General features: G+C 32.9%; 1 protein-coding gene across 4 annotated transcripts; it reads left to right on the top strand.

The window, feature by feature from the left end:
• Nucleotides 1-4,513: 4,513 nt before the first annotated feature.
• LOC103493292 (methionine S-methyltransferase) lies at nt 4,514-12,429 on the top strand. Of its 4 annotated transcripts, none has more exons than XM_008453982.3 (12): nt 4,514-4,930; nt 5,987-6,180; nt 6,396-6,602; nt 6,742-6,837; nt 7,375-7,563; nt 7,643-7,831; nt 7,917-8,153; nt 8,773-8,907; nt 9,105-9,422; nt 9,608-9,787; nt 10,311-11,282; nt 11,955-12,429. In XM_008453982.3, exons 1-12 carry the CDS (start codon nt 4,693-4,695, stop codon nt 12,252-12,254), a joined length of 3,255 nt encoding a protein of 1,084 aa, XP_008452204.1. In that variant the 5' UTR covers nt 4,514-4,692; the 3' UTR covers nt 12,255-12,429. The 4 variants fall into 4 exon arrangements, with proteins under 4 accessions (XP_008452204.1, XP_050942779.1, XP_050942777.1 ...); XM_051086822.1 differs by lacking the exon at nt 4,514-4,930 and adding an exon at nt 4,988-5,111; XM_051086820.1 differs by lacking the exon at nt 4,514-4,930 and adding an exon at nt 5,136-5,272.
• The last annotated feature ends 2,222 nt before the right edge of the window (nt 12,430-14,651 follow it).

Raw genomic sequence — 14,651 nt, 5'->3', positions numbered from 1 at the left:
CCCACTTATTTTATGGGATCATCGCTCCAAATATTGGAGCGGTGAGCAATGAAATAAAACACAATTTCTTTTTTTAAAAAAAATAAATTTTACTCAAGACATAAAATTTGGCCACAGTTTTTCTAAACGGGTGTTACGGGGTGCTAACACCTTCCCCATACACAAATGACTCCCGAACTCAACTCTAATTTTTTCGTGGACCAGTTTTTATTTTATTTAAAATGATTTACTTTATTTCGGTGTCCTATCACACCGTAAAAAAAGATTGGTCGCAACTCCCCTTTTTGTTTTTAAAATTAAACCCTTCTTAAGGATGTCGGCCGCTCCGCGTCATCTCGAGTACGTGGCAACAAGATGTGGAAAGTAAAATGAAAATTAGAATCACAAGTCAATTATTTAAGCATAGAGAATCAATTGTGGCTAGATTGATATCTGATTTAAGTTTGATTTTTATTTAAATTTCATGTGATTACCATATGTTCGATATTTGATTGTCATGTTTAATTTTCATTACATAAGTCTAACAATATATTAATCTAACATAAACATCTATAGATTTTCTAAAAGAAAAAAAATCTCATTTAAATATTAGATGAGATGACAATGAATATATAATAAAATTTTATTATTACGAAGAACTAGCATTAGATAGTAAAGGAATAATTAGTATCATTAACAATCTATATCAAATAGCAATCAAGCAACCATCACATAATAATAAATGTACGAAAGTAATTAGATAACAACCAATATCAATTAGCAATTCGCTATGAAAAAAAGTAATCAAATGACAATCAAAAAATAATCAAATGACTATTAGGAGAATATGAGAATTAAATAGCAATCACATTGCAATCAACTTTTATGTGCATTATATGAATCAAGGAGGGTATTTATGTCTTTCAGCTTCAATTCCTCTTGTAAATAGTGATGGACAACCAATTTGCTATTTTTGCAAAAAGATTAAACATTTGGACCATGGACCTAAATTTTTAAACATATTTTTGTCAATCATGCAATTTTCCTTGTATTATAATGGGTTACTGGCGCCTAGGCCCTTGTTCATCTCAACTCCACTAATTAAGCTACTCCAGATGAGCAAAGAATTTGCGAAAAAAAGAAATCCAAGAAATCTAAGCTGGTGTATTGATTTTTTTTGGAATCCAAGAAATCTAGTGTGTGCGAGTCCTTTATTTCAAGAAGAAGTTGGATTTCAGCTTCAATCTTTTCTTTTTTTCAAATTCAATTTTTTTTTTCAAAAAGCCGCTCCACGATAACATACACAACATGTCGATTTGTGGAGTCAACCTTTTCTATCAACAAATTAAACCAACATTTTCAAAATAGTCGAAAATGTTGGGTTTATAGAATCAACATGTTATTGTCACAAATTGAATGAAAATTTTTATTATATATTATTTTTTTCTTCTTTTGAGTATAATAGGTAAATTTGAACCTCTAATCTCAATAAATATAGTAGGAATGTTTATCGGTCGATCAGAGTCAACTTTTGTAAAAATTGACCTCGAACTGACCATAGTTGATTTAGTAAAGTGTCAAACTAACCTCGATATCAATGAGTAAGGATCGGTCGATTGGTTGGTTTTTGTCGGAGCAGTTTAATGCTTGAAAGCACTTTTTTGAAATTCTCTATTTGAAATTTTTCAAAACCGACCCCAACTAACCTCTTTTGTCTTTTGATCGACCGATCCTTACTCATCCCTCTTTCGGGTAGGCTTTCTTTTTCTTTTTCCGTAGAAGTCAAATCTCTTTTTTTGACATAAAATATAGTATATATTAAACTTCTAACTTAGAAATTATGGTATAAACATTATATGAGTTGAGTTATATGTTTAATTATAATTAAATGTCTTATTTAGTGAATATTGACCAAATATTTTATGATTATTTCTGATATTATTATAACTTTTAGGCAAAGCCTTTACCTTTGAATCCATATGGACCAATTATACTCATAGGTCATGATTGAATTTCATAATTTATCCAAAGTATCATCACTCATATTAAATGTCTTCTTGAGGACATATTTTTTAAAGATTAAAACATGCACAAGTGGGCAAAATAAAATAAAATACAATAAGCACATAGAACATATGAAAAAGAATATTCTAAAAAATTGATATCTTTAAATAGAGACATTGAGTGGAAAATTAAAAAATTGGAAAAAGTTAATTTTCCCTCTAAATTTAATGAGTGGTACCAATTATTAGTGTCAATTTTCTATTCCATCAAATTTGCGATCCTAAAATTAGTTAGATATCGTAATATCTACGGTCAACCTCGTTGAACCACTGATTTTTCGTACTTTCTTTAATTGCAATAATATCAATTTAAAATTTGCCAAAACTAAGAAAATTCAACCAAAATTTAGCCTAATGATGCATTTTTTTTTTTAATTATCCTAGAAGTTACTTTTAGGTTAGTGACAGAGATAGACTCAAATAATAACCTATCACAATTTATCAAAACCATGATATTTTGTTATGTTTGTAAATATTTTTAGTAATATTGTTACATTTGTTTGTCACAAATTTGTTTTATCATTTTTTTAATACAACAAAAAATGATAAAAATCAAACATTTGATCTTAAGAAAAGCCACACTAATTACATATGAGTTAAATTACAAATTTATTTTATAATTCATGTCAATTGTCATGAAGCATATTTTCTTTTATTTAGTCTTCAAATTTAAATTTATCATAAGCTAGAGTAAATAAATTAAAACTCGTCATAAATTAACAAAGGTAATATATTATAAGGTTTATGATTAAAATTGCAATATCAATCTAATTTTAGGTTAATAAAGGTTAATTTTCACAAATGTCACAAAACACAAAGATATTTACGACCCGTGTAATAAAAAACAAAAATCCATGAAGTCGGAACAATATTTTTATAAATTTTAGATTTGTTCTTGAATATTGTGGACAATTCGTCACTTCTCTTTCTTCTTCTTTGAGATTTGTTCATTTTTTCTTCCAAATTTCTTCATCTTCTCTTCCATATTTTTTCTTCTATTCTTAAATGATTCATTTTTCTGTTTAATTTTCCTATTTGATCTTCACCATTTTCGACAAAATTCTTTAAAACTACTTGACCTTCCTCATATCGAGAATACCAAGATCGTCTAAATATCATTTGGACATGATCTAAACGATCGTTTACCATTGTTAACATGATCGTTTACCCTGGTCGACAAGATTGTGTAAATTGAAGCATTTTTTCCATCATTTAAAATGATCTAGATTACGATAGTTTATCATAGTTAACACAATCGTTTAGTATGGTCAACACGATAGACTACATGATCGCTTACCATAATCAGCACGATTTTTTTCTATGGTCAACACGATCGTTTAAATTTGAAACCTTTTTTTCCATGTTAAAAAAGAGCTACACGATCGTGTATCATGACCTAAATGATAGTAGATTATTCGTTTAGCCTGTAGTACACGATGGTTTAGAAAAAATTACTTGCACGCGAGTGTGGCCGATTATTCGTGTGCTGACTGGGGCATTTTTTTTGTATTTCTCATTGTGAGCGTATAGGATTTTTTTCGTTTTTAAAATTATTTTATACATTGCGATTAATATTTTACCGATTTATTTATTTTTAAAAAACCTAAAAAGTAAATGCACTTCACAAGTTTATTTAAATTAAAAATCCCAATATGAACATATATTTTTTTTTGGTATAAAGATTATTTTTCCTACCCGCAATTGTTGTAAACATTAACTCAACTCACATCCAAGTATATTAGTAACCCTAAACTCCATCATATGAATATCCCTATCCTCAATTGTTTATTCAAGAAAAGATTTTAAGAGATTTATTTCTCTTTCTCCACATATTAGGTTTTTCTTAACGAATATTGAAAAGATTTACAAAATATCACTTATTAATAAAGGATAGATTTTCGACCCATATCTATCAATGTCACTAATATTCGTATCTCTTAACTATCGATGTTAATTAATATGCATCTACAAGTTCATTTTAATTTTGGTAAATCTTAGATTAGAAATTGTTAGAAAAATTTGGAATATGTTTTTCAATTTTAGAAATCAAGGGTACGCAACATGTTGATTTTGGAAAAAGTTTATTTGATAATTAAAGATGGAAAAATGATTTATTTAAAAAAAGAGTAAAGTCGCATCATAATTGTAAAAGGTCCGCAATATATATCATTTATATACTCAAAGATCGTTAAAATTTCTCCATACATCTATGTTTATTGGAAAGTGTGCGAATAATATCCATGAAATGATGTATAGGCAATATGTTGGATATATGAAGGATGTTTCTTGATTTTTGGAAAAAAGAGAAAAGAAATGTTATCTTTATTTGAAAATGTATTGGTGATATAATTTGATGGGTTAATAATATGATAGATACAAATAATAGTTAATGTTATATTATATTAGAGAAATTGAGTAATTTAAAATGAATTCCCAAGAGTAAAAGGAAAACGTTATTTGTAATACTATATAAAGTAATAATAATGTTGAAAAAAAAAACCCAGTCCAAGGCGATAGATCTCTACAGAAGTGAGGACCCGGGAACATTTAACAAACGCCCCTTCTTCTTCGTTCTTATTTGTTTCCTTCATTTTCAAGTTAAGCTTAAACCTTCCTTCTCTATTTTCTCTCTCTAACTCCCTTCTCCTCCATGGCCTCCGTTTTGGACTCCGTTGATGGTTTCTTAGCCCTCTGTCAGCAGTCCGGCGATGCTGCTTACGCCACCCTCCGTTCCGTTCTCGACCGTCTTGAGGATCCTGCTACCAGAGTCCGAGCTCGTGTTTTCCTTGCCGATGTCCAGAGGCGTTTTCCTACTAAGGATGATTGCGACCGCTGCTTCTCCTCCTACCATTTCCGGATCGAGGATATTTTTCTCGACCAATACGAAGGTTATTCACTCTCACACCTTCTTTTACTTTTTTGTTTTGTTTTGTTTTGTTTTGTTTTGTTTTGTTTTGTTTTGGACTGATGTCTGTGATTGCATGAGTTTTGTATTGTTATTGCAAAGTAATGGCCACGCGGGAATCGGAATGCGCTTCTCTTGAATTTTGCTGCTCTGGATATTTAGCAGTTGAGTGTATAAATGAATTGTACCTACTGAAGAAGATTTCTACTTTTGGTTTTTGATTTTTTCTTCTTCTTCTTCTTCTTCTTCTTCTTCTTACAACTCCAAACATTATGGACTATTTCCATAAAAATATGTGCCTTTTCTTTTTCTGGATATCAGTAATGTATAGATTCAATTCGAGGATTTCCTCTATCTTTTGTTTTATTTTACTTTTGAATTGCGGTTTTGACTGCTTTGCATGCAACCAAAAACCGAAATTTTATGGCCTGCGAATTATACTCGAACTATGAAAGCATCTGCCAAGTTTATATGGCAGCTGGCGAATTCTAGATCGCGGTAGCTACTGTATGGTCAATACAATTGTCAATGCATACTCCGCTTATTCACGCTAGCATATGTAGTCATTACGTAAATAATGGTTAACGTGATCGGTCTGCGGCAGTTCGCTATTAAATCTTTGTTTTTTTCCTCCCTTTATTGTGTTTGTCATGTTGTTTGGCTGCATGTCCAGAGGATCTACTATTACTTTTAATGGATCTCGGACTTCTTTCTTCTCTGCCCCCCCTCTCCAAACGCATTCAAATTTCCGAATTCTTATGGCTTGTCAGTCGTTCTTTTAATTTTCTGTCACCGTACTTCTTCCTGTAACTCGTTTTTTAGGAGCTTGATCATATATTCTTCTCAATATAGTTATCACTGGAATGAGCATATAGTCACATCGTTTAGTCAATGTTCCAGTGATGGTAGTTGGTTTTATTCCTTGCAAGTTTATAGCTCCAATTGCCTGCCTTTTCTTTTTGTTTTTTGTTTTTTTTTCATGTTGCCACATCTTTTTGAAAAGACATCTGCCTTAAAACCATTTTCTGGAAAACCTCAGGATACAGGGGTAGGAAGAAATTGACGTCAATGGTAATCCCTAGCATTTTTGTCCCAGAAGATTGGTCATTTACTTTCTTTGAGGGATTGAATAGGCATCCAGCTTCCATCTTTAAGGATCGAACAGTGGCGGAACTTGGTTGTGGGAATGGGTGGATATCTATCGCCATTGCTGAGAAATGGTTACCTTTGAAGGTTTGTCTTCTTCCCATTATTTACATCTTCTAACGGGAAGTGAAAAATCTTCTGTCTTGAACTTTTCATTTCCCTGTATGCTTTCCTATCTGTATGTTGACAAAAAAGTGTACATTAACGGCTATAAGCCTATGGGTACAGCTTCCTGCCGAAGGTGGTGTCACTAATACAAAATTTTGGCTCATGAAATTCATGTCTCAAGTTTACATTTGTAGGTCTACGGCCTTGACATCAACCCTCGAGCAGTAAAGATTTCTTGGATTAATCTGTATTTAAATGCGTTGGATGAGAAGGGCCAACCAATTTTTGATGCTGAGAAGAAAACCCTTTTGGATAGAGTAGAGTTCCATGAATCTGATCTGCTGGCCTATTGTAGAGACAATGATATCCAACTTGAGCGAATTGTTGGATGCATACCTCAGGTACAACCTCTTTATGGAACTTCAAGTGATGCTAGGTTGAGAAACTTTGAATGTAGGGGAAATTTACACGATTGGTTATGGAATTATAAAAATAATATTAAAATAGATTCTGGAACTCACAATTGGTTGCTTCTTGCAGATTCTTAACCCAAATCCAGATGCTATGTCCCGGATGATAACAGAAAATGCAAGTGAGGAATTTTTGTACTCGTTGAGTAACTATTGTGCTCTTCAGGTAATTTAAAAATGATAATCGAGTCTTAGAGTTCATAATCATCTTATGAAAAGATTAAACCTTAACTGGAGCATCATGTATCTTGTTTTCTGCCTATTATGCATCTGTGTTTTATTTGATCTATATCATTTCAGCTGAAGAGGAGTTCTAGATAAGAATCTGAAAAGTTCTTTGTTTTGATAAAAGAAACTTATCAGTCTCTTCTACACTTTCTTTATGTCCCAAAACATATTAGGGTCGTATCATTATGGTTAAATTCACAACATTTATCCTGTTCTACAGTCTTTATGCTTGCAAAATCCTCACGAAAAATTTCTCACTGTATGATTGCTATTTTCATTATCATTTGAAATCTTGCTTTAATAGGTACATGTATGGTGCCAGATTTATCAATTGCTCATTTAATGACCATAATTCACTCACATCTGTCCATTTTTCTTAATCCCATCTATATTATAATTACATTTATCATTCTTTGGTGATAAACATTGTCCAATAGTCTCTATTGTTTCTCACTTGAACTATCTTTTAATGCAGGGGTTTGTCGAAGATCAGTTTGGTTTAGGTCTGATTGCTAGGGCAGTAGAGGAAGGAATAAGTGTTATCAAACCCATGGGGATTATGATCTTCAATATGGGAGGCCGTCCAGGACAAGGTGTTTGTAAGCGATTATTTGAAAGGCGTGGCTTCCGCATTACCAAGCTTTGGCAAACAAAAATTCTTCAGGTAAGTGAATCTTTTTCGTTGGAGATAAGTTTATGATTTGTCTATTTGTCTAAGTTACATTCATATATTGTATTTACAGGCGGCTGACACTGACATCTCTGCCTTGGTCGAAATTGAGAAGAACAGTCCACATCGTTTTGAGTTTTTTATGGGACTTTCAGGGGATCAACCTATTTGTGCTCGAACAGCATGGGCATATGGGAAGGCTGGTGGTCGCATCTCTCATGCATTATCAGTTTATAGCTGTCAACTCCTTCAGCCAAATCAGGTTCAGTATACTGAACAAAATTTTAAAATAGAATATATAAGAATATGGGACGAATCTTAAATATAAAATCTCAATGAACTGACAGGTTAAGACAATATTTGATTTTCTTAAGAGTGGATTCCAAGAAATCAGCAGTTCATTAGATTTATCATTTCAAGATGAGTCCGTTGCTGATGAGAAGATTCCATTCCTAGCTTATCTTGCCAGTATATTGAAAGACAGTGCATATTTTCCATATGAGCCACCAGCTGGGAGCTTGCGTTTCCGAAACCTTATTGCTGGGTTTATGAAAACATACCACCACGTACCACTCAGTGCTGGAGTAAGATCACCTGCTGGTTATTATCCACTTTTGAAGTTCTAACTTATATTGTTATTTTTTTCTTATAAGCAATGAAATAATCATGTTTACTTCTTGAATCATATCTGTGAAGTGCTTAATAAATCTTAAATATACATTTTTACAAATTTTGTCATATTTTTTATGCAACATATATAACTGTAATGAAATTAGGGAATAGCTGCTGTAAATTTTATGAGCCTGTTTTGAAGTTTTTTCTCCAAGTGATTTGGACTATTTTCATCATTTGGTTATTCAAGGCAGGGAATGGATGGCGATCAATGCTCACTTTATGCAATGGTCTTTATCATGCATGCTTAAAATTATTCAGTATTCACTGCCTGGAATTAAGCGTCAAACTGGTGACAATTATGTCACTTAACCCGTGTGTTGCCAGTCTTTCTTCTTTGCATGTCAGATAAATTTTGAGCAAGTTTTTTCATTTTGCTGTTACAGCGATATAGATTTGTTCAACTCTCTTCCAATCTTTCTATTTGTTAATGAGCACAAACACTGTTTATCTCTTTATTTGTGCTTAACCATGCAAGTAGTTTTACGTAAAACTGCATCTCTGACTAGTCTGTTGCCATTTCTTATGAAGAATGTTGTGATCTTTCCATCAAGGGCTGTGGCCATTGAGAATGCTCTTCGCTTGTTCTCCCCTCGCCTTGCCATTGTGGACGAACATCTAACCCGGCACCTACCAAGGCAATGGTTAACTTCACTCAATATTGATGTAAGTGCATCTCTGTATACAATCGTGCACTTCAATCTCTTTTTTCTTAAATATAAGCAGTTTATTTTTTAGAATCAATTCTCTGAACTACTTTATTGCTGTGCCATCAAATGCAATCAATATGTATTAGTTAAGACTTAAAGAGCATGAGTTGGCAATGCAATATGCCTGGGATAATTTGCATGCATGTTTTGCAGACCAGAGTTAATGGTGCTGGAGACGATGTACTTACGGTTATTGAGGCCCCTAGCCAGTCAGATTTAATGATGGAGCTGATAAAGAAGCTGAAGCCTCAGGTGGTGGTGACTGGGATGGCTCATTTTGAAGCTGTTACTAGTTCCGCTTTTGTGCACCTTTTGGATGTTACCAGAGAAATAGGTTCCCGTCTTTTCTTAGACATATCTGACCATTTTGAACTATCCAGTCTTCCAAGTTCCAATGGAGTCCTAAAGTATCTAGCAGGAAATTCTCTTCCTTCTCATGCAGCTATTGTGTGCGGCTTGGTGAAAAATCAGGTACTTATTTTTTAACATGCAGATACCAGTTGTTTCCTTCAATCAATTCATAACTGGAGGGGCTTATTCTTTGATATAAATGCTATCAAATTGCAGAGCTGCTAAATTTAATCTCGTGGGAACTAATTATACTACTTAGTCATGTACTTATCTGCTTAATTATGACTGCTTGATACACTTTCCAGGTATATACAGATTTAGAAGTGGCTTTTGTAATTTCTGAAGAAGAAGCCATTTTTAAGGCCTTGTCCAAGACTGTAGAATTGTTAGAAGGGAAAACTGCCCCCATAAGTCAATATTACTACGGCTGTCTTTTTCATGAGCTACTTGCTTTTCAGCTAGCTGACCGCCATCTACCTGCACAGGTATATAAACCTTATTTTTCTTCTCCTACGAAATACGTTCATAATGTGATGCAGGTCTAACAACACAGAAACTGTATCAATCTGCTTTACTGAGTAATTTTAAGTTTTAACTACCTTTTCTGCATTACAGCACAGTGTCATTGACTCATTCGTTTCCTATGGAGTATGTTGGGTGGGTTTTATATTGTGTATTGGGACATGCTTGCATTTAGAGTACTTTGGTGGTTACCTGTTATAAGAACATTCAAGTATGACAATGTTGACAACAGAAATTTGTAAAATATTTGTTTCCCATGTTGCACTGTCACAACCAAGTTGGATAATGAATTTGTTCATTCAGCAACATATAGGCCATTTGACATGGGAGAACGCAGTGTTTACTACCGACATTTTTTCTCACTGTTTTTACATTAATTTAGAATTTTTTATTATTCACCTTTACATTTGGACTCGAGTGTCGTTGTATTGCTTGTTATGTAATGTTTACCCTTAACTTCAATTAATTCATCATTCATGTCCTCAGAGAGAATGTGACAAAAGTGCAAGCTCAAGAGAGATAATTGGGTTTTCCAGTTCTGCCATCTCAGTTCTCAATAATGCTGAGCTGTCAATTGATCAGACAGATAATTCTTCCCTAATTCATATGGATGTTGATGAGATTTTCTTGCCTACACCAATTTCAGTCAAAGCTGCTATTTTTGAAAGTTTTTCAAGACAGAACATGTCGGAGTCAGAAATAGATGTCAGTACTAGCATCAAGCAATTTGTCGAAAGCAATTATGGGTTCCCAATCGAAAACAATTCAGACTTCACATACGCTGATAGTGCACTGACATTGTTTAATAAGATGGTCCTCTGTTGCATCCAAGAAGGAGGAACACTATGTTTTCCAGTTGGGACCAATGGAAACTATGTTCACAGTGCCAAATTTTTGAAGGCAAAAGTTGTGAACATACCTACGAAATCTGAAGAAGGATTCAAGTTAACAGAGAATGGACTGAATCAAGTACTCAATAATGTGAAAAACCCATGGGTATACATATCTGGACCAACAATTAGCCCAACTGGTCTGATTTATGACCAGAAAGAAATAGAGAATTTGTTAACAGCTTGTGCTAAATTTGGGGCTAGGGTCATCATTGATACTTCATTTTCAGGATTGGAATTTGATTATGAGGGTTGGAGTGGCTGGAACCTGGAAGGGGTTCTATCGAGGCTTTGTGGATCTAACAATCCATCATTTTCTGTATGTCTGCTCGGAGGACTATCACCAATGATGCTAACGGATGCCCTCAAATTTGGTTTTCTGGTTTTGAACCAACCGCCTTTGATTGAATTGTTCCACAGCTTCTCAGGATTAAGTAGACCTCATAGCACAGTGAAATACGCTATAAAGAAGTTGCTAGGACTAAGAGAGAGGAAATCAGGAGACATGTGGGATGCTGTAACCAGACAGATTAAGGACCTGAGAAGTAGATCCAAGCGTCTTAAAGAGGTAATCATAAATGTTTTAACAAATTATATGAATTATTTCTTAAATTTTATGGTTGGTTTCAATTATGACCCAAGATTTTGAAAAAGTTTCATTTTACCTAGGAACGTTAAAATTCAATCTAAAACATATTTTGAACTATTACTTGGTAGTACAAGTCTAAGAACTAGAGCATTACTTTCCGCTTATTTACAACTATATATAGAAGATTAGTATCTTTGTTACCGCTTATTTCATCTTAGAGCTCAAGAGTATTAGTTATGATTTTAACCTAAACTTTTTGTTATATTGTTTTCCATGAACCTAGTCCTATAGTTTTTCTGAGTTTGGTTTGCAATAGTAGACCAGAATGAAAAACTACCGACTACAACAATAACAAAGAAGAAACTTGCTTATAATAAAATTGCTCATAATATCTTGCTTCTACTTATAGTTGCTTCATTGTACAAAAGATCGTTGAATTTTTTTTGTAAATGCCTGTTTGAGTGCTGGATAAAAGAACTCTAAGTGCATGTTTGGGAGTGAATTTGAAATGATTAAAATCACTTTTATTATTTAATGATACACTTTTAAACACAACTTCTACTACTTGAATTAAATAACAAAAGTAATCAGAATTACTTCTAAACATGTCGTGTAAGTTCCTGACTACTATTCTCACCCATACTGAGACAGACACTTGAGAACTGTGGATGGGATGTGCTTGAGTGCCATGCCGGTGTCTCTGTAGTAGCCAAGCCCACCCTTTATATGAGCAAGACAATCCAAGTGAAAAACGCCATTGATTACGTAGTGAAACTCGACGACTCAAATATCAGAGAAGCAATTCTGAAGGCCACTGGTTTATGCATCAACAGCAGCTCATGGACAGGAATCCCTGGGTACTGTCGGTTCACAATTGCATTGGACGAAAGTGAGTTTCAAAAGGCTCTGGATTGCATTGCTGAATTCAAAAGAATAGCGTGCTCCTCCTAGATGCTTCCTTTTTCCTTTTTCCTTTTTCCTTTTTCCTTTTTTTTTCAATTGCGTTTTCATGTTTCTTCCACTGGTCCTTTCCTTCGAGTCGATTGACATTAAAAAAGGTATTTGATTATGCTGAAAGTGTCATTCTTTAACATTCAATGAAAGGCCCTCTTCTTATTTTCCGCTACTACAATTCTATAACTGTAGTTAGTATCTTTGTTGATGCCTTGATTTTTTTTAAGTTTCTAAATATTTGAATTTCATCCTTTAGTCAATCTACTTTCTTTGGTGAAAGTCATTTGGTTTGGATAAGTGATTCCAAAATTATACTTGTAGTGTCACTCTTTAATCACTACAAATTCCAAAATTACTTTATAGTAAATAAACAGAGAAAAAAAAAAAAAAAGAAAAAAAAGAAAAGAGAAAGAAAATAACCTCCTTGGTTTCTTTGTGTTGCATCAGTTTATCCCTCGAACCCAATGTTTGGCTGCATAGTCATCTTTTAATCAACTGTTGCGAAAAGAATGTATATTTACCATCAACTTCATCTCAAACTTTTTAATCAAATGTGTTTTCACACAAATAATTAATTAAATAAAATTCACAACAATCATTAGTTTTAATAGACTATGGACGAAATCTTCTCTGCAGCTTTTAACATATAACTAAACGAACAATCCTCACGTGTTTGTATAAACAGTCAAAGTGCTAATTACAAATAATATTGCATTACTTTCCGCAGACAATAGAAAAATTAAACATGTAAGAGGACAATAAGCTAATTTTCTTACGAATCCAATATTTTCTAACCAACCTTTCAATTCAAATTTAAACTACAAAAAATACTCGTCAAATCTCTCTCATAAAAAGTAATGTAACTTGCTAGTTTGAACTTTAGAACCTTTTATCAAACAGAAGCCAAAGTAAATTATAGATAGAAAAAAAGAAAGCTTTTTACAAATATAACAAAGTGGCAAATTATTTACACTTTATAGAACAGTTTAAAAAACCGGAAAAGCTTACAGGCCCACAATACGAAATACCAAAACTATCCCAACAAACGCGCGATTAATCGTCCAAACGCATCCGATTAGTAAACGATGGAAACGATCATTATACATGATCTTGTAAATAACCATATATATAAACGATAAAGTAATAAACAGAAAAAAGATGGGGAAAAAGTTTAAATATAGACAATCATTTATAGAAACTAGCTCCAATAACTCATACTCACAAAAATACCATCAAAATCAAGGGACTATAAAAAGGGTAAGGAAATTGCTCGGAAATTGCTCAGACTTTTAATCTTCTTTTCAATCCTTTATCTTCTTCACTACTTTTTTGTTCATAATCTTCCTCGTCAATCGTTTATATCCTCGTAACTACTTCAACAAAAATGTCTCGATCTATCACAATCTATCTCGCATACAAAGAGATTTGAATATATATTCATTTCGATCTATTCACATCATCTATATATATCTATCACGATCTATCTGGCATACAAAGAGGTATAAATCTATATTCTTTTCGATCTATCTGTATCTATCACGATCTATCTCGCATACAAAGACGTCTAAGTCTATACTTATTATATATATTTCATTGAATAATTTATATTAATTTTTTTTTACAAATAGATGGTGAGCAAGAAGAAACAAGCATCATGTAACAAATTAATAAAGTCTAAAGTAGAGACGGAAGAAAGAAAAAGAAATAAAGGTAACAAACTAGAATTTCAATATTTGTCTGTAAAGCATTGTATTATTTGTGTATCCTTTTCTAAATAGCGCTCTATATTTGTAAATTTGTTAAAGCTAGTCCTTGTTTGAAACATACTATTTATTATGTCTTTCAACAAGTGAAACACTATCCAAATAAAATTATCATGGAAGATGAACAAAAAAATCTTAGAATTACTGTATACTATAATTTAAAAATATTGAATCAGATCAAGTCGAAAATAGACCAAAGAATTATTTCTCGAGTTTTGACAAACAGTCATTTTGGCCAGTTCCTTAACATTGAAATGGCCAAAATGCCAACACAATTCCTAAATTTTCTATTAAGAAAGCAATGTCATATAAAAAAAAACTAATGTCCTTGCTTTCAACTTTAATGGAAATATAGCAGAATTTGGGATGAAAGAATTTTGTTTCGTGACTGGACTAAAAGGTCACAAATTCTCAGAGTTAAATCTAGGAGAAAGAAAATAAAATGGTCTGAAAAATACCCTTTTTCGTCATGACGACTTTATAACAAAAAGAGATATAGAAAGAACTTTCAAAGCGTTACGCAACGAGAAGTACTTATTGAAAGAAAAACTAGTTAACCTCTATCTTAGAAGCGTTTTTGATTCCCAAGCAACAACACAACCACATAAATCTCCAACATTTAGACATATTG

The sequence above is a fragment of the Cucumis melo genome, chromosome 6 (genome assembly GCF_025177605.1).
Source record: "Cucumis melo cultivar AY chromosome 6, USDA_Cmelo_AY_1.0, whole genome shotgun sequence".
NCBI classification, from domain to species: domain Eukaryota; kingdom Viridiplantae; phylum Streptophyta; class Magnoliopsida; order Cucurbitales; family Cucurbitaceae; genus Cucumis; species Cucumis melo.
The sequence above is the reverse complement of the archived record's forward strand: the minus strand, read 5'-3'. Positions and strand labels throughout refer to the sequence as shown.

What these genes read in the sequence shown, in the direction of transcription:
- LOC103493292 (XM_008453982.3), top strand. Translation starts at nt 4,693, where the DNA reads ATGGCCTCCGTTTTGGACTCCGTTGATGGTTTCTTAGCCCTCTGTCAG. An exon ending in GTAACTATTGTGCTCTTCAG is followed by an intron (nt 6,838 to 7,374) that starts GTAATTTAAAAA and finishes CTTTTAATGCAG; the next exon opens with GGGTTTGTCGAAGATCAGTT. An exon ending in ACGTACCACTCAGTGCTGGA is followed by an intron (nt 8,154 to 8,772) that starts GTAAGATCACCT and finishes TTTCTTATGAAG; the next exon opens with AATGTTGTGATCTTTCCATC.